Below are 20,029 nucleotides of genomic sequence, written 5' to 3'. Positions count from 1 at the left end.
AGCACCTTTGAGCTACTGACTCACTGTCAATACCAGTGGTGTTTTACATTGTATGACCTGGGATCTAACCAGTGGAATTAGACCATGCCTCTTCTAATTTCTTTTTCAACAGACGAATCTTGTTTTCCAGGTAGACAATGGAAGTGGAATGAAGGTGGAGGAGGTTTTGGCACAGGGCTGCTGGGGAAGGAGAGCTGCATGCATTCCACAGCTCTGCAATTAAAACCAAGGGATCCATTTCAAAAATGCAAAGTCAATGAATGGGTGAAATGGATGCCGCATTACCTCTAGGACCTCTGCAGCATTAGGACTAGAAACTTGAGTTCATAGTGTTTGCCCACCACCTCTCCCAGTGTGGTGCCCATTCACTTATGAACAGCTGGAACACCTTTTCCATGCATTACCCAGGAAACTGTGCCAAAAGGGGGTAACAATGCCATACACCCCAACATGATTTGGAAGAGAGAGTGAACCAAACTGGTCGTACAAACATGACCTTCCTCCATAAGGTCAAATAGTTTTATTTGGATTAAACACTACAATACAGTATATATCCATTAAAAAAAGAAAACTCTATAATGTGTATAAATTATTCCTTCCGTTCATCAACTCTTTCCTTTTCCATGGTGGCTTTGGTACAATGTGATTTCAGTATATAATTTTTAAATACTTTTAGCATCACAAACTCAACACAAAGTACAAAACTAATCATCCAGATTAGGGATATTATCATCTACACAGTGGTATTCAGTGGTAGGAGAAAATCTTACCTTGATGAATTCATGTCACTAGCTAAGCTATAAAGGCATACCTAGCCGACATGACAGAAATATGCACCATTAACCAGCTAATGTGTGTATTAGTCTTTGTTGTGTTTGTTTTTGTTTTTTACAGAATACCAGCAGCAATTATTTGGGTGTTGAGTGAATACGACAGTCCTCAGCCGGTGTTCCGACCTTGAGCCTCCGCCTTTAAGGACCATGAGTAGTATCGAAGAAACGAGCTCTCAGAACTTGACCTGCCACCCGGTGGTGCTCACACTGGCACAGTTTGTCCTGCAGCTGGCCGGCATCACGGGGACAGTGCTGGAGGGGCAGTGGGGGCCGATCAGCCTCAGGTTCTGAGGGGCCGGGGGGGTGACGTCACAGTAAACAGGCATTCCAGTGGCGGGGAGCGACCCTTGACCTGCCTGGTCAGACAGCATGAGGGGCTGTGGGTAAGACCTCTGGGGCAGTCCTTGAGAGCCCTGGGTCATTGGCACCTGCAGGAAGATGCAAGAGAGAGCCCTGCATGAGCAGGTTGGTTTGGGCTTCCAAGGAGCTGCTGTGGTCTCAAGCTTTTGGGGTAGATCGAACAGGTCACCAATCCCAGCTCTACTTCTGATCAGTCACTGAAGGTCTCTGATTCCCTAGACCGTTTGCATAATGACACCTACTGGAAAGGGATGCTGAAAGGACTGTAGGCATGGTGTACAGGGCTGGGTACCTGCCTGTCAGGCAGTGAATGCTCAGGACCTTCCTTTCTTCCTCTCTCTAGTTACCTTCCAGGCACTGCAGGCTTGATCTCCCACTGCGGATTCTCTCAGTTTGGAAAGCTGAGCTACCATTTAGGTTCTGTGCAAACCAAGTGGCCTGGCACCATCTATAGCAAAGGGGGCTTTTGCTCTGGCACCTCCCGCACTCTCAACCTGAATCTTTAGAGAACACCTAACGTGGAGCTGGAGGTAAAAACTGATGCAATGCAAACAAAGGTTGTCTGGGTAGGAGGGCTGAGGATAGGTTCATTGGGCCAGAAGTACCTGGTGCAGCTAAATTTAATGATTAAAGCATTTCATTAGCCCTTCATTCCTCTTCCCATGTATTTTATAAAATAAATCACCCAAACGTGTGTAACACTTTTAAATACCTAGTGTGGATTTAGTCTGTGAAATGCACTTGTTAGACCCCATAAATTCCCTTTGAATAAATCTGCGGTGCTATTTTTAAATATCTTATAACTTAAAGTTGTGTAAAATGCACTTTTCGGTGTGTGTTTAAAAACAAATGGTAATGTGTCCCAATAGGCAAAATTCTAATAGGATTCCCAAAGATATTCATGCATAGAACTTAAACTAAAGAATATTCTTCCATGTATAGCAGTTTATATGGAAGCATGCTTAGCATGGCATTTGAAAGCTGTAGTAGCTACAGGAACATGCATTTTCCATTTTCTATTATAATCTTGATTTGAAGTCAGCCATCACCAGCCATTCACTATGCCCACACCTTCCACCCGGCTGCCCACTTGATGTGGGGACACAGCCATGGCCTCTGAGTTGGCCAGTGTGACCACAGAGCTCACAATTTTCCAAGCTGCAGATGCACACCTGGTAAGAGGACACGGTTGGGTAGGAGACCATCACGCTCGGCACCGGGGTTCCTGCTTGGCTGCTCAGCACGCTCTGACTCTGGGGTGGCTGTTGCACTCCCAGTAAGCTCTGGAACCCCTGTTGACTGGACAAGACTGGCTGGTAACCTGTAAAGAAAAACCGCCTTTTGAACTGATTGTGCCAGGAAGACAGAAGGGATGCCTCTGGCCTCAGGCACCTCCGTCTCCCTACCGGTGCTGTGTTATCCAGATGCTTACTTCCTTAGAGGGCAGTTTTTGCCTCTGAGAGTGGACAAGAGGGTGGCCCCAGAGTGTTCACTGATATTTCCATCTTCCATGGAATGGTCCAACAAGCATGTTGTGACAATGGTAAATTCTTCATGACACAAAGGCAGGAACCTCTACTGACAGCAGTTGACAGCTGTAAATTATACTTTATATTTTTGTCTTTTTCTTTGGTTTCAGTGACATTTGGAGAAGTCGCAGATTACTGAGTGTTTTTTTCCCTTAATTATACTGACTCATTGTCTTATTGTCTCATCTTTGTGCACACATTCACATCACCCAGAGACCACCCAACAGCCTATTAACCTTGGACGCCCTCTATTTCTCATGTTCTAGTGAACAAGATCTTGTACTACCCCAACTCAATGCCCACTGCCTTTGACAAAGGGCAGCAGCTAGTGGATGGTGTGGCATGCTTTATGCTGTTTCCCCAACTCCTAAGAGAACCCACTGGTAAAACACTGCAATAAGCAACCATGTCCTTATAGTACAGAATACAACATTGAAAGGATGTATCTGTAGGAACCAAGGAACAGTAGACTCACAGACACTGAGAAGTGATTAGTGGTTACCAAGGGGGAGGGGTTGGGATGGTTGGGAGAGAAGGTGATGGGAATAAAGGGGAAAAATTATTTGCAATCACAAAATAAGTTGGTCACAGGGATGGCAGTATAGCATGGAGAATATAGTCAATGATTCTGTAACATCTTTCTATGCAATAGTAGCAGGTGAGGATTTAATTGTACGAGTAACTGTTGAACCACTGTGTGGTATATTTGAAACCAACATAAGATTGTACATCAGTGATACTTCAATAAAAAAACTTTATATTCCCTAAAAAAAGAAAAAATAACAAAGGATGTATCTGCACCCTTCTAGGTGGGTAAGTTGGTTGTGTTTCTTTCTTTTCTTTTTTAAGTGGGTCAGAATTCATTTGTTCTGATTATTTTAATCCCCACCTCAAGTGGTTTAAAGTGCAAGAAGGTTGTACACTGTTTTTATAAATGTTGGGAAGAAAGTCATGATTTCGGTGGAAGTTATGCGGTGGTAGAGAAATGAAATTATGGTGAAATGGCTCTTCAAAAGCTTGTCTTACTACCAGACAGAGGGCCTGGGAGTCAACACAACTGGTGTCTTGATATAATTCCCTGAGAGACAAGCTTTAAAATCCCAGATTTTCTTAACACAAACACTAAACCAAGTTTTAGAACCGGATTATATATACTGAAAGAAAGGTTAAAACAGATGGCTGATAAACTGCATTGTTAATAAATGACCTGTATTTTGAGTGCATGTGACAGCTCTAACTTGATGCGGAGAAAGAAAAATTAATCATAGTCCTTAAGAGGAAGGTTTTTTGCTATCATTTGCCATACACAGGATACCCTCACTCGTTTTAGGAATATTATGGAGATGTGCTTTGAACTAGTCACCGAGTTAGGAGGTCAGCCTGATTGATCAAACAAGGTGGAAATGAGGTGTTATCAGCCCAAAAGCTCTGAGAGAGCTCACTGAGGAGACACCCGCTGGGAGCTTGGGAGCTGGGCCTATGTCTGCGATTGGTGGGCGGAGGGGCAGCATGAATAGAAAGTCACCCTTTGACCTTCTCATATGTGTCCCATTGTTTTACACTCATTCACCCCACTTCCTTTTCATAGTGGTTTTAACTTACTTATTTTAAATTCTTGTACAGACATCACATATTCAGAATACAATTAAGAGTAAGAACCTTCTTCTCTGCAGCTGCCTTGTACCCACATACACAGTCACCCCTTCCTCCAACATGCTCTGTGGGTCTGTTTAATGATGTTAGCTCAGAGGACTGCACACCTGAAGTGTCTACAGCTTATCCAAGAAGGAAAGCACATCTGATTTGGGAACAAGAAATGCAATAAGACCATGTCGAGGTCCTTCCTCCCTCCCAGACTGCTCTACATGCAGAGGCACTGGAGAGAAATTTCTGTTAACATTAATTACAAAACGTTGTTTTCTATGATTTCCCATCATCTGGAACTTCTCTTGTCACTCATATATCCATGGGGTTTCACTGTTTTAGTGTGACCTATTCCTAGTTTCATCAACTTCACCGTAGCAGGAACTGTCACACACATAAGAAAATAACTTAGAAAATGTATGACCCATAGTCTTCCTTACCACTGGGCTCTGTAGCAAAGAGCTGGCCATGTTAAAGCACTGTCAGGTCCATGTAATGGTGCATGTGACTGGCAGAAAGATAGAAATGAGCAGGACGAAGAGAGAGGAAAGGCCCCCCAAAAACAGCTTAAGAGACTTAATCAGATGAAGCCACAGAGTCCAAGAGGGACTCAGGAAATGTCCAGCATCTCCCCAGATAAGAAACATCAGAAGCACAGGCACAGCCCAGCCCCTGTCCTCATTTCACCAATCAGAACCAGCCTAGAGAGCTGACAGCTGTTCATCAAGGACCTCTCTGCCCTGCCAAAACCTCATAAAAGAAGCCTCAGAATGAGCATCTGGGCCTGTCTCACCTTAGACAGCCCGGCTCTGTTACTCTCTGCAGAGCGCATTAAAACTTACTTTGCTTTCTTGACTCTGGTTTCTTGTCTCACTGTATCTGACTTCTTGTGACACGAGCTGACTTCCTTCCTTTCTAACACATGTAACAGAGCCTCATTTCTGGCTGAAGGTTCAAAGCATAGGTTGACAATGAGAGGAACATCTTTTCAAAGTCAGACTTGTATTGGGTCGTATGGTGAAATGGCCTCCAAGGGCCTTCGACAGAGTACACGTGGCCACTGTGTAAACACAAACAGGAGAGGAGAGGTTTGGTGGCCTTGCTTCTGAACATGATTTATGTATTTGCCTATTGAATCCTTTCATCCTTTCACAGTCATTTCCAAAATATCTCTGTTTCAGAGAAGGTGTTCAAAAATAAATTGAGGTGGCCTAGGAGAGCTTCATTTATCATACCAGCACTAAACCAAAACTGGGGGGAATAATACATCTTACAGTAAACAGAGCTGTTTAGACACAGAAAACTGAATGTCTTGCTAGGAAGATGAAGCACATCTCCATATTCAGGGGCAGGAAAGACTGAGGAGGTGCTGCGGCTTTATCCCAGCACAGGTGCACAGCTGGTGAGAGTGGGAATCATCTCTGCTGAGGGCACTGGAGCGGCGCCGCTGCAGCGTCTCCCTCCCTGGCCTCCTCTGCATGATGATTTGTGAACTTTAATATTCAGCTGTGCAGAGCGATGGGCAACCAGCTCTGCACTGGGCTTCCCGCAGTAAACCCACTTAAGGCAAATAAAGATTTATGTGGGGAGCAGATAACGCTCTGTGATTTCAAAATGAAAGCCTAAGTGTAGGGAAAGCCCAATTTATATTCATGAATCCCATTCGTTTCTCAATTCCCTCTCCAGGCAAGAAATTCACACCTGGGATGGTTTAATTGGAGGTGCCCATTTCTTTAAATTATGTTACAGAAGGTAGGTAGCTGAATGGTCCTTAAGTCAAGAGGCTGTCTGGAATGTGAATCTGAGCTCTGGTCCAAGAATAGAGAAATAGAAATATGACTGCAGTGACCAAGGAATGAACTAATAGCTTCTGCCCGGGACATAACACACCCGAGGGTGGAGATGGCCGTTCTGGGGGCAGCCTGCTTATCTCGTCTATTCAAATGAGGGATGTGTTCCAGTTTGTCAATTCTTAGCTGTGAAACGATCAGTTTTTCCTATTTACTGAGGATTAGCAAGATATAATGCAGCTTACAAAACAGAAACAGCAACTGTATGCACCCTGTAGGCTTGCTAGGGAGATCATAAAGACATCAGCTATTTTTATTTCTTTTTCAGTCGAGATTAATTCAGTTTTCAAGTCACATGCTTCATTCATTTTCTGAAGGTAAAAAGGTTAGGAATGGACAAACGCCTCCTAGCACATAAAAGAATGCACTCTGCTAAGATTGAGGTGCTCTAAGATTTAAAATGTCTGCATCTTATAGATCTGAAAATTTTATAGTGCTGCTACAAAAATGCAAGAGCTACTGAATACTATTTATAGTTTGAGGGTAATCCATTAAGATTCTGTCAAGGAAACATGCCTCTTGATGTGGCACAACTAGGAAAAATCAGAATGTGAATTGATCAGGGATTATAAATGGGCATGGTTGGGACTGACAAGATTTTAACTCTTATTTCAATACTTGGTTACAGAACCAAAATTTTGGGAATGACATGACACAGGCTTTTGTGCTATTTCAGGGTTTTGTGCTTCTGCTGTTAGTACTGATTATTGAGGTTGAAGAAATAGACAGGAATAGTTCAGAGGGCAAATATCTACAGAGTAAAGAATCAAGAAATCAGCCACTCCCTCCTGCCACCCCCAACCCCTGCAACCAGGCCAGATGGCATGTTCTGCTTATTAAGTGAAGTATTCTTAACATGGCAGGCTGTCTTTTCAATTGTTAAAGATAATTCTCTGTTTAATAGAAAAATCACTTTGCTTGAATGAACCAAGATAAAAATACTTGTCCACATTCCTAGGGAACAAACTAGCTGTTTAATTATGAATCAAAACTACCCCTTGTATGTAGTTTTGAGATGGAATTACAGTGGCTTAGCTGTTCCATGGCTGGTGAAGAATATGGGAAAAAAAGTACTTCTCTCTCCCTTTGCTGAATTTTTATAGTTTGTGTAAAATAACCTCCTACTTCAATTTCTTTGCTTCCTGTCAATTCCTCTACACTTTCATCTTCTTGGAAGATTTTCCATCATAAATTGGCTAACTAGCTATATTTATTGATCACTTATTCTCATCCAGGCAGTGACTTAAACTCTACCTATTGTCACACCAATCCTGGGAGGCAGCAGTGTTACTGAACTCTTTTTACAAAAGGGAAAACAGTGACCTAGAGAGGTGTAGGACCTTGTCAAGGTCACATAACTGCTAGGAGGGGAACTTAAGTTGTGCTAAAATTCTGCTAGAACTGAAGTTGTGGTTTTCTGACTCCCATACCCTCTTTGCTTAGACTCACCAAGCTGCACCACTATTTATTACGCATTCTCCCAACTCTTACACCCTAACATAATCCTTCTGGTGTCGCAGATACTCAATGGCCTTTAATTGCATTGATTGTTTTCTCAATAGTTAAAACAATTAAGAGGACAGGAGTTATGATCCACAGTTTGTTGAAGAAGATCTTGTTAGTATCAAAGCAAGCAAACAAGAAATTCAGAGCAAAAAGTGTAAACTGCTCATCCAAATCAACTCACGTCACTCGGTGACAGTTTGGAGCCTTGTTACTCAGATAACAGGACACAAGATAGACAGTGCTGGGGATTGGTGTGGGGTCTAGCCACTCGGACTCTAGTCTCTGCCTTTACTTCACTAGCTTCTAATTAGTTGCTGCGATAGTTTTCAATCACTAGCACCATTTCAAATAATGGCTCTTCTCACAATCTTTGAAGACAGTATATTTACTCCGGAGTGTTTTTTCAAACTCATAAGATAAAAACAACTTATTTCCACATTAAATGTTAAGACTGACTTAGGCATTTGTTCTGGGCAATTGGTTGCTGCTGGGAAGGTCACTTGACCTTTGGAAACAGAAACTGTATTAACACATTTTGGGAAATAAAAATAGACGAGAAAGAGGACATACAGGGATTGTGCAAAACAACCTAGGAGGTGGGCATCAGGAACCCCCAGGCCACTTGGAGATGCTGTATGTCTGGAACGTAGAACTGCCATTACTGTGCTTTCTAAATCTGTGAATACTGTGGGTTTGTTCTCAAGTTTTACTTTGTGACAAGGGCGCTGTTTCTAAGACAGGGAGTCCTTTCTAGCATCAGTTACCTACAGCACCATGGTGGTAGAGAACTGATAGGCAGAATGAGATCATGGTATCTGCACGGTGCCCTGCAGGAGGAGCCACCACCTCCCACGGCAGAGCCTGGGTAAAGGATGCCGCCCGCCTCTTGCCCCACCCTCACATAAAGTGGACAACGGCCTCAACGATTCCACTTCCCTTAGGGCCTCCCCGGACCAGGCGGTCCTCAGGTTCTAGGGAAGGCATCTGATTTCACTGGCCTTTACTGACACTGTCTTACTTTATTACAAAAGTTAGGTGATAAATTCCAGATGTGATTGTGGAGGCCAGGTGGGGTGAATTTAAAAAGCAAGGTGTGACTCTTTCAAACCATTTGCCTCTAGGCCAAATCCCAACGTATGTGCCTAAAACCCTCAGTAAGACTTTTAAAATAAGAAAGCCATATAGGTATGACTGGAAGACATTTTCTTATTCTTCAAACCTGTCAGAAAGCTAATATATAGGCTAATGACACCTAGCCTAGAAATCATAATGAGATACTGTTCTGTTCTTACTTGCACAATAAATAGCATAAAATGATCCGAGGAATATAAAAAGGAGAGTGCAAGAAACACTTCCTGTTTTTTCTGTTGAAATCCATTATTTCTTTCATCTCTGTGTAAAGGTCTGCCCTCACCTGATTCATAGGCAGTCTCTGCACCTATCTTTGCTCTTCTCCTCCCTGTTTATTATTCCCTGGTCTAGTTTCTTAGGACCATGAGTAGAATGACCTGCAGGGAGCCCTTGTGGGAGCAGAAGTAATGCAATGCACGTGCCATAGAAGGCCTGTCCACTCCAAAGAATTGGAGCAAAGCTGCAACGGGCCCTAAGTGGAAGTGTGCTTCTAGAAGCCGCAGTGTTTCTTCGACTTTCTCTTTTGCTCATTAGCTTTCATACTGCACAGAGCGTGATTCTTAAAAGCCTCTTTTCTGTCCCCCGAGAACATACACGCATGGGTCACTTTCTAATGGCTGTGCACATCAGATGAACTGTCCTATTACTGCAGGCTCTGGGGCCCCTTCACTGCAGTTATGCCATCCTGATTCACGTTATCACAACTACAAAGCTGGTTTCCTTTCTCTTGCTCTTTTTTTTAAAAAAAAAATCAGGGCAAACATGAGAGACATTGTTGAATGACTAGAGGAATAGATCATGCACAGAATTTCAATGAATGCCTTTGAGAGGGGCCACGCTGAATCCCGTTTTAAATGGAAGAGGCTGTCATATTATTGAAGTAATTCTCTGAACCTTCCTGGCCCGTGGTGCTGTGCTGACAGCCGAGAGCTTACACAACCCAGAGGGAGAAAAGCCACATGAAAGACTCACACTTTACTCGCTTAACGAGGCTGCGTGGTTAGAAGCAAATGTGGCATTCTTGCATTCTTGCGCCTCTACCTGTGTTAATTACGGGCACATTTTAAGGCGGGGTGGCAGCAAATGGCTGCTGAGGCAACCGAACAACCTCTTTCCCCAGACAAGGCTTGAAGCAAAGTCAATATGGAGGCACCAGCAACTGTGCCCATAGTAACATCCCCCGGGAGGTGCCTTCATGGAGGACTGGCTGTCGATCTGCTGGCTAGGATGGGAAAATCAGGAGGCCCAAAGTCAGGGGGTTATGATCACGGTGGTCAGATCACTTGCTGCCACCCCACTGCAGGCCAATTGGCTCTGGCCAACTATTTTGAAAATAAGTGTTATGGTCACTCAATCTGTGGAAATCTACCTATTATTCCATCTGGAGAAACTATTTCATGGGCAGCTCATGGAGAATTGAAAGCACCCTCTTTATATAAGAAATTTTTTAAGATATAAGAATTATTTTTCCCAAGTAGTCAAGGATAACTATCTTCCTTTCCTCAATTCCAGACTGGCAGGGTTCTTATTCAAATATTATTCTAATGGTAGGCTTGACACCAATATTGTTCTAGTACTAGGGTCTCCTGGAAGACAACAGCACACATCTGGGGCTGAGACGATGAAGACCTGGGCTAATGCAGGGCTGGTAGGAATGGAGAGATGGGCCGTGATGGAGAGATACTCTACTTAGGATGTGGACTGTCAGAAACTAGCATCTAGGAGTTTAAGAGTTCACGTGTTTAATGGACATGGCGTGGATTAATTGAGTGTATTTTAATGATGACTGACAGTCATGATTATGGAAAACTGACTCCCTGAAAAACAAAAGCCCTGACTGGTAGTTTTAGCTGATTTCCCTGGTGTAACTATTCCCACCATTACCAATTTCGAGCTACAAACAGCTTAAGGACCAGCTGGCAAAACTCCCAACTTTTTAGCAGTTACTCTCCTGAGCCAGGTGCTCCCATGAGCTCTTGGGAGGCAGCTCACCACAGGGGCACACCACTGATCTAAGTGCAAAGCCAAGCAATCAGATTTTTAGTTCAGTTAAATTCATCCCTTGTATCCCTCCTTTTCAAACCTTAGTTGCTATTTATTCTTTAGCATTTGGTGTGACAATGACTTAGGAGCCACTCACAGATAAGCGCTGGAGGCAAGCCATAAGCAGAAACGTGTAGTGCCTTGGAATGGCACCCCCTGGCAGGAGCATGTCTGAGACTCTGGATCACTGAGGAGAGAGGTGTACCTCACTGTGGGTGTGGAAATGGGAAGCAGGTAATAGAAGGCTCCAGGAGGTCCCTTTGAACCTCATATTAGGAGATGAGTATGCATTTGCAAGTGGGGTGGGGGGTGTGGGGATATGCAAGATGAAGGTAGTGCAAATGTATGGATCTGCATGTGACAAACCCAGAGACGTGAGCAATATGGTCAAGGACTGCACATATTTAGAGGTGGAAGCAGGTTAGAAGTGGGGCAAGGTAGTACAGAGGTGTGGAGCGGGGGCTGGGCTCAAATGCGCAGGCCTTGAAAACTACCTTTGAAACTGGAACTCACGGTCAACAGATTTAGGGGGTCGTGTGAGGTCATAGAAGAACAATTAAATGAATGCACAGCCATTTCATGAAGAGTCTGCAGGAGTCACTGAGGGTTGCATAACTACAGGGAGGGGAATCTACTGGAAGGCATGGCAATGGTCTGGGGCAGAGACAGCGAAGACATGGGCGAAGGCAGCTGGAGTAAGAGGGAGAGAAAAGACCTGCCAAAGACACACTTTGGATGTGAATGGTCAGAAACTGGCATCTATGAGCTGCGGGGAGGCAATGACAGAAAAGAAAAAAACTCAAGAGTAAATGCCATTCTGGTCTGGGTGAAGTTGTTGACTGTAGTGCCTCGGCTGTGAATATAGGAGGGACGGCCGAATGGAGCTGTCAACATGCAGAGGAGCAAAGTTCTGGTGCTCGGGCAAAAGGCGGATCCTGGAGGCAGAGATCTGGGCGTCATTGGGATGTAGCTGTTTGTGAGTGACAATATGCTTATGAGTGGGCAGACATTGAGAAGACGATCCTGACGGAGCCCTAAGGCACACTATTATTCAAATATCAATTGGAGAAAATAAAATCTGAACAGGAGAATGAGGAGAAGATCCAGAAGAGAATAGTATCAGTGGAGAAAAGGGAGGGGAGTGGGTCATGAAAGAGAGACGGGGAGATGACTAGAGCTGTAGAATTGCTGAGAGAGAGAAGAAAGTAGAGCTTCAGCTCACAAATACCCTGGTGACAGTGCAGAAGCAAAGGCAGTGATGGGTAAAGCAGCCAAATAGGAAGGGAAAGGAAAAGGGATTCCTTTGAGATGGTCAAGGGAGAGTCTGAACTGTGGGTGGAGAACTCCGCAGACAGTTGGAGGGAGGCCTAGGGTTGACAGGATTTTGTAGATTTTGTTGCTGTTTCAATATGGGATAAATGTAAGGGTTTTTATATTTCAGAAAAGGAAATAAAGACAGACATTAAAAATCTGGAAGAGAATAAGAAAATCTATGAACCTGTCATGATTCATAGTACATTAAACATCAAGGGATGCATACAGTCAAGAAGGCTGGGATCTGAGGCACAGACACTGCATTTTCCCTTCGGTAGCTTTTATTGTCACCTTCCAGCTATTCTATACTCCACTGGATCTGGCAGTAAAGTACTCTGAGCCCTTCCTGTCTGCCAGCTTGGTTAAGACAAGACAACTTAGGGAGCTCACAACGGGGCACACAGAATGCTATATAACATATTTCTGAGATGGCAACAGAACATATCCAAGATAACTTCTGAGAAGAATCTGAAGGAAAGAGTCTCTTGTTTATTTTATGAATCTGATTAGTGGTCTTAAATCCACATGGAATTACAACAGCCCAGGAAGTCTTGATTAGAGGTGAATGAGAAGCCCATGGTCCCACAGACTCTTCCTTCAAAATCAATCAACAAGATCTGCTGATACAAGGACATGCCCTATGTTACCTAAGATAATCAAGTGAAATGTCCACAAAGAAACTGAAACATGTGTCTCAGTAAGGTGTTTATGTTGTTGAGACACCATCAGAACTCTGGAGGATTGTCTACACAAGTACAAGTATGTTCATTGTGCACACATGCTCTTTGAATATATATGTCCCTATACATATGAATATATATATATACACATACATATATGTATACACACACACACACACACACACACAAAGTGCCAAGAACTAATGTTTTCAGTATCTACTTCCTTCTGATTTTCCATGAAAGTCCATGTAGATACAATCAGTCACTTGTAAATTTCAGGATGCCAAAGAAGTTAAAAAGTCAATTTGTTTACATTTCATTACAACCCAAGAGTGATTGGTTCTAGGCTGTACAATGTATAGCTAAAACAAAACAAAACAAAACCCACGACCGAGCTTGGTGTAAATGCATATAAACAATGTTTTCCATGGACAATTTGGGTGTAAACATTTTACTGGTTTCATTATAGATAGTTTGGGGGACACAATTTTTGATTCCCTGTTATTCTGTCTTTTTATCAGTTTTCCAAGAGATGACCACCTAACAATCGATTATTATTCTTACACAGACCAACCTCTGGGCACTAGACACCTTCACACCTCCAAGCAACATTTAAGAGATGCTTTCTGCTCATCTACATCATTCACTCATCATTATCCTTGGTAACAGCAATGAAGAACATCTTTAATTTCAACATATGTGGAGCTGTTCCTTAGAATTTTTTTCTCTGGATTGAGACAACAGTCAGAATTTTTGAGGCCTGTCTACACAAACACAAATGTGCTTATCTGTTCAACTGCCTGGAATTGGAGGGTATGGTCAACACTTAAATATGATTTCACAATAATTAACATGAAAATGCAATTAAAGGATAAACGGTCTATCCTGAAGACTTTCATCACCCCTTTGAGGTGGGTAGTTTCCACTAGGGCAGAACAGTTCCATTTTTTAATGGCTTGTTGCAGGATAGGAAGAGAAATGATTCAGATCATTCACCTATCAGCTTGTCCCTTCAACCCAAGGCATGCAGAGGCATTCAAGGGTAGTGTGCACATTTCAGGACGGTTGAATGTTTTGTAGGCACCCAAATGGAGTGTGAGCATTTTAAGATAGTCATACCTCTGTTGCCCAGACTCCCTTCCAGGCCTCAGAGGAGCTCCTCTGTGTGGTACAGCCAGGTTGTGAAACCTCAGGCAGAGGGAGCCCTCTGGGCCAAATGCACCACTACTGCCTTCTGTGTAGCAGACGATGCAAACCCACTGGGTCTGAGAGAGCCCTGAGGCCTCATGTTCTGTCCTGGGCAGGACACCAGGCTACTCTCAGAAACACCTCCAAGAGAGTGCTAAGTCGGGCTCAGTCTTACCTGGCAAGGTCTGTATGCTGGCATCTCAGGGCTCTTGATTGTCACTGTTGGCCACCCAGTCCTGCCTCATTATCTTGTTTCCACCTCTGGATGCCTGCTTCCCCACCCCGCTGGGACTCTCCATGAGTTCTCATCATTAGCCTATCTCTGAATAATGTGGAGAGCCAGTTAAAACACAGATCGCTGGGCTTCACAGGGTTCTGATTCAACAGGCTTAGGTGGGGGCCTGAGAATCAGCATTTCTGACAAGTTTCCAGGTGGTACTGAGGTTGCTGCCTGGGGACCACACTTTGAGAATCACTGCTGGGCCATGGCTCTTGGTCAGTATTTCTACTTTGAATTCCTACTGTTTAATACACTCACTATTTTGCCCTCAGAGAGAGGGTGATGGGATCCGCACATCTCACTCTGTGGAAGGTCATCTCTCCTCTTTGACTTCATTTTCCTTATCTGTAAAATGGAGACAGTCCTTTTCTTAATGGGTGGCAGGGCAGATTAAGGTTTCTCTTATAAGGCACATTGGGGACAGAACACCTGGGAAGGCCAATGGAACTGTCTGTCTTTCCCTGGCTCTTTGTGCTTTCCACCTTGGGGGAGTATAAATTATATTTTATTATTTACTTAGGACCTGCTTCCCAAGTAGATTGCAGTCCCCTGGAAAAGGAAGCCTGTCTTTTATTCATTTCTGCCAAGCCCTATATTCTACATTCAATGCCTCAAAGACATTCATTGATGATGTTGAGAAAGAGGCCACTCTTAGTACACCCACCCTGCAAGAATCCTGTGATGCCATGGAATAGAAAATAAGCCAACAGAAAAGAACTTGGGGGACAAGAATGCTGAAGACTGTGGTAAGAATGGCAAGCCGAGAGTGCCACCCATGCACAAGGGGTAGCAGAGGAAAAGGACCTTCCACCCACACAGCAGGAAGAAGGAAAAGCGGGCCTGATGTCAGCCACTCTCTCTTGTTCTCTCTTATCCCCTTTGCCTCTGGAAAAAAGAAGTTCCTTCTATTAGACAATCAGGACGGCAGAGTACAGTTTTCTAATTCCATCTCTTGCTTTTACGACAGGAGGAGAGACAGGTCCAAGTAAGGGATGGAGGGAGAAACTTAGGATGAAAAAGGGAGAGAAGAGATTAGGAAAATGCATCTGGAGCAGATTATGTTTGGCATACTCAGGTCTATCTGTTAGCAGTTGGTGGGGCATCTGGGAACAAAACTGGATTTTTGTAGCCTCAGATTTCTTAGGACATAGCTGTCCATTTGCCAACCAGTGGCTACACTCCATTATGACTTACCTCGACCTTCACTTGGCCTAAAAGAAAAGCAAATGAGAATCTGGAGCTCTCCTACTTTCCCTGATGGAGCAGACAGCTGATACTGCTTGCTTTCCTAAGTGTCCTCCTGACCCCCACCAAGCCTGCAGTCCTTCAGCTTGGCTGGGAACAATGGATCTGTAGACTTCCTGGTTCAACAAGCTCTGGGTGATGACGATCAGGTTTAGAGGGCCAAGAAAGCCCTCCCATGGGATCACACATGGAATTTCTAATAAACTGGGGACTAAATCCCATTTTCCTGTGAGTCACCTCGCTGGGATAAGCGCTACAGTGCTACCTCCAAATATGACAGGCTGGCCTGCTAGGCATGTTTTTGTTTCCTAAAGGTTCACACAAAGTAATCACATTGTGTCACATCTGTAACAGTCCACATGGGATTCAGAAGTGAACAATAATGTGGTTTTCTTCCACCCATGTGTCTTCTGGGCTGCTGTTATCATGTTCTTACCAAAAGCTTGGAAAAAACATGTTATTTACATGACCCAGAGCATACTTAGTTTGTCTCCAATAGCTAACAGCAGACTATTCTAAGGAAACACAAAGTAGGGCATTAAGAGGAAGGAAAAAAACATATTTGAGATTCAAGGTTTATAATGAATGGCAAAAAAAACAGAATCAAACCACATCTTTTCAAACTGCATAGCCCAACTGGATCTCCATGTTTCCATGTAGATATCAGCACCAACAGGCAAGGTTCCCAGAAGGTCATAGAGTGGGTCAAACCAGAGTTTGCACTAATTCAAACCAGGAAGAGCAAACATGTTCCTTTCTTTGCACAAGGTAACAGTAACATCTACTGCATGTGCCTTACTGTGCTCACCGAGTCCCTTAGAAGTGGGTACAACTATTGTCGTTTCACAGAGGGTGAGGGTGGAGTGCAAGGAACTGAGCACATTGTTCAGGGCCACACTGCCGAGAGGTGCCAGAATTAAGACGGTACTGTGCTGATTCGTCCTCCCCCAACTCAGGGCCATGGCAGGCAACAATTCTATTAAAATGCTTCACCTGAAGATATTAATAAAGAAGACATAGCCAAATGGGGAGGCCAGTCGGGGACCATTCCTCTGGCGGGCAGCCCTGCCCAGGCATTGCGCCAACGTGCTCCAAGGAAGATTTTAAAGAGCGTTGGATAATAATGGTGGCAGAGTTCTGTCTCTTGATTTTATAGATCTTTCTTCTCCTCAGAGATTATCCTTTTAAACACCTAATAATATGTCAGACTGTGCACTTAGCATGACTGCTTCGGCAATTAAGTAAATGTTAACTTTCTCAGTGGGTGTGTTATTAGTTCACAGGTCAGCATATTAGCCTCTTTGCCCTAGTGCTCGCCTTTCCATTTTGAGGAAATGGCAGTTTGCAGGGAGTTCATAATAATGTACAAAGTACTATTAAGTAATGCTACAGTTTATGTATCCTGTAGGGCAAAGAAAAGAAAGATAAATTATGATTCAGCTCAAGCAGTTACTGCTCATTTTGTTGAGTTTGACATTTTCTTTCTCTGGCTGCAGAACCAGAGGGCTGAGATCAAATGGATAACAATGGGCAAAGGATATTTTAGGGGAAGCGGAGAAGGGAAAAGGATCCAGTTTATTTCTACACGAACCCTACCTGACCCATGCATCCCCCACACACATTTGGTTTAGAGCATTCTCTGCTATAAATTTGTCTCAGGTTTAGAGTATTCAGCCATAATTTTTTTCAAATATTTAAAGTAACTCTCAGGAAGATGAAATGGTGTGAAGGAATATTTCAGTGAGTCTTTAAATAAGCATTCTGTTGTTCAATCTAAGGAGTGCCCCTTCCTAACGTAAAACTCACATTCTCCATAATCAGACAGATAAGGGGCTGAACGCTAGCTCTTTTACCCACTGGCTTTCTGACAGGGGAAGTTATCTAGCATCTTTGAGCTTTGTTTTGCTTGCCTATTAATGGAGAGCTAATAATTCCCAACTTCCTAGGACTTTTGTGAAGGGCAAATAGATACCAAGTAATGGGACTAACACGTTCTTCAGCACATGGAATTTACTGTCTGTCAGTCTGCATTTGTTTCTGCCAACCATTCTACATAAAGGAAGATATTTTCACTCCCTCTAGAACTGGACTGGGAAAGAAGAACAAACTGGGTATTGATACTCTCAGGACGGACTCTACCTGCAAAAAAGAAAAAAAAAGTCCCCGAACTGCTCCTTCCATCTGACAGGGCTGGGGCTTCAGTTCCGTGGATCCCCTCCTGAGCCCAGGCACAGACCTCAAGGGGCAAACCTCGGATGCAGACATACGGGGCCATGAGCAGCTCTGAACATGAGGCGGGCTAGGCACTTGGTCCAGCAGGGAGTGGGAAAGGCAAAGGGCCCGGGCTCCAAGCGCTGGTGGGATGCCGCGTTCTAGGCTGTAACTTCGGGACAACAGGGCTCTCACCAAAGACAGAGACATGCGGGCCTCCTTTGGTTCCCATATAAGACATGAACCCTGTTCCCCTCTGTCTCAGGCCTCCTAATCAAAGCTATTACCTGCACCTCCCATCGGCTCCACTCGCTCCCCTGATCAGAGTCCAGGGAGAGGAGAACTCCCCTTCATCAGAGCTGCCACAGAGCACAGGGGAGCTGGGGGCATTCAAGCAGGCACCTTTCGGTCCCTTCCTAGTGATTTATTAAAGGGGCCCTGTCATCCCGTCAAAGACAAGATGCCAAGTCTGATTCCTTTGGTCCACGGCTCTCACTAAGGGCCCACCACCTCACCTGTTAGACTATTGCAATGCTTCCCCGCACCTAAGACCCTGAGGTCCTCACACAGGGACAGAGAACCTCCACTTTACTGGTATTTCTAACCTAACCATTTTGTGCTTTTTTTGTGCTCAACGATTGACTCAAGAAAACCATCAGAATATTTTCAATTCATCTATTACTGATTACATGACAGTACTCTTTCACCTGCAGCATTTAATATTCATAATACATAGACCAATTTTACTTTTTCCCATTAAATAAACAACACAAAGTTTCATTCGCTTTCTATTCAACTGTGTAAGAAAAAATCATGATTTGTGAGCTGATATCTTTTTGAAATGTTGGACTTGGGAACCAAAATGAATAATTAAATGGACATTTAAGTTAAAGACATGTTAAAGGACCAAAACAGATTTTTTAAATGCTTTTTAGCTTGATGTTTGAAAATGTTACATTTTATGCAATAAAAATTAACTGACTGGTTTGATTTTTGTGTTTTTCTATTGATGAGGGGATACAAAGAGTTCATGCTGCTCAGTGCAGGCACTTACCCATAAAGACACATTGCAGATTACAGAGAGCCTTTATCCTTTCTACACAGAATGCCAAACTGGATGTTAATGCCATTTGCCTCTTCTGCACTTTGGGATACATTTCTTTCTTTACTTTTTAGTCACTAGTGTTTTTTATTTAATATAGATTGTCTAAAGGACCACAAGTGAAAGATTAAAATCTACTTTCCTCACTTCTAATTGTTTTTCTTTAATAATGGGGGCAACTTTTGTGGTTATATATTGGTTGACCATATGTATCTATTACAGCCTTTTGCTCTAGTGTAATTATTAACACTTTTCACTCCCAAATGTGTTATGAGTTCAGATGGTAAACTGTATAGTCACTGTATACAGGTACATGCATAGTGACTGTGCAACATATATGTATGCATGTCTATAAACATACACAAACATGTGTACATTTACACACCCATGTGCTTTTGCATGTATTTGCATAGGTATACATGTATTTATGTATACATAAATATGCTTTTGATGAATACACGTGACTCTTGAACAACATGGGATTAGAGAGCCGCCCCCCTGCATGGTCAAAATCCATGTATAACTTCTGACTCTGCAAAACTAAACTACCAATAGCCTACTATTGACTGGAAGCCTTACCTATAACACAAACAATTAACACATATTTTGTATGTTGTATATATCATATGCTGTTTCTTACAATAAAGTAAATGAAAGAGAAGAAAATGTTTTTTTTTCAAATTGTCACAAATCTCCAAAATGTTTTCCAATATATTTATTGAAAAAGATCTACGTACAACTGGGCCTGCACAGCTCAAACCCATGTTGTTCAAGGGTGAAGTATAGTGAAGATTTTATTGAAATTAATTCAGAAACTTGCTACTTTTTGTGTTCCTCATCAATTGCTTTGTGGCCTTTGTTATCTTTTCTCTTCTTGTCTTTAACCAATGGTCCCTTATGCATGTTAGTTAAACAATGTATGGCTTATAATTAAAACTCTTTATAACAGTTGAGCAGATAACAGGTTCAAAGCAAAGTACTGAGAGGCTGGGGCATGGCCTGCCTTCTCTGTTCTCCCCTAGCAGCTGCGCACTCAGGACAAATCTTTGGAATTCTTTTCTGGGGTGGGGAAAGGTGGAGTGGTTATATTAATTGGATGTATTTATCTCCTTT

General features: G+C 43.2%; 1 protein-coding gene across 22 annotated transcripts in view; it reads right to left on the bottom strand.

Moving 5' to 3' along the window:
* Window positions 1–484: 484 nt before the first annotated feature.
* The window catches only part of ARPP21 (cAMP regulated phosphoprotein 21), a 146,530-nt gene continuing 126,985 nt past the window's right edge, over window positions 485–20,029 (bottom strand). For 21 of the 22 annotated variants that reach the window (XM_037014364.2, XM_017675003.3, XM_017675004.3 and 18 more), the window contains 2 exons: window positions 2,366–2,514; window positions 485–1,261 (listed from right to left, as the gene is read on the bottom strand). In XM_037014364.2, the coding sequence (XP_036870259.2) occupies window positions 1,007–1,261; window positions 2,366–2,514 (404 nt within the window). In that variant the 3' untranslated portion in view covers window positions 485–1,006. Of the gene's footprint in view, window positions 1,262–2,365; window positions 2,515–14,616; window positions 14,704–20,029 lie in introns of those variants that run through there. The other variant, XR_012125850.1, reaches the window with a different exon arrangement.

The sequence above is a fragment of the Manis javanica genome, chromosome 15 (assembly GCF_040802235.1).
Source record: "Manis javanica isolate MJ-LG chromosome 15, MJ_LKY, whole genome shotgun sequence".
Taxonomy (NCBI): domain Eukaryota; kingdom Metazoa; phylum Chordata; class Mammalia; order Pholidota; family Manidae; genus Manis; species Manis javanica.
This window is presented reverse-complemented; position numbering and strand designations above follow the sequence as displayed.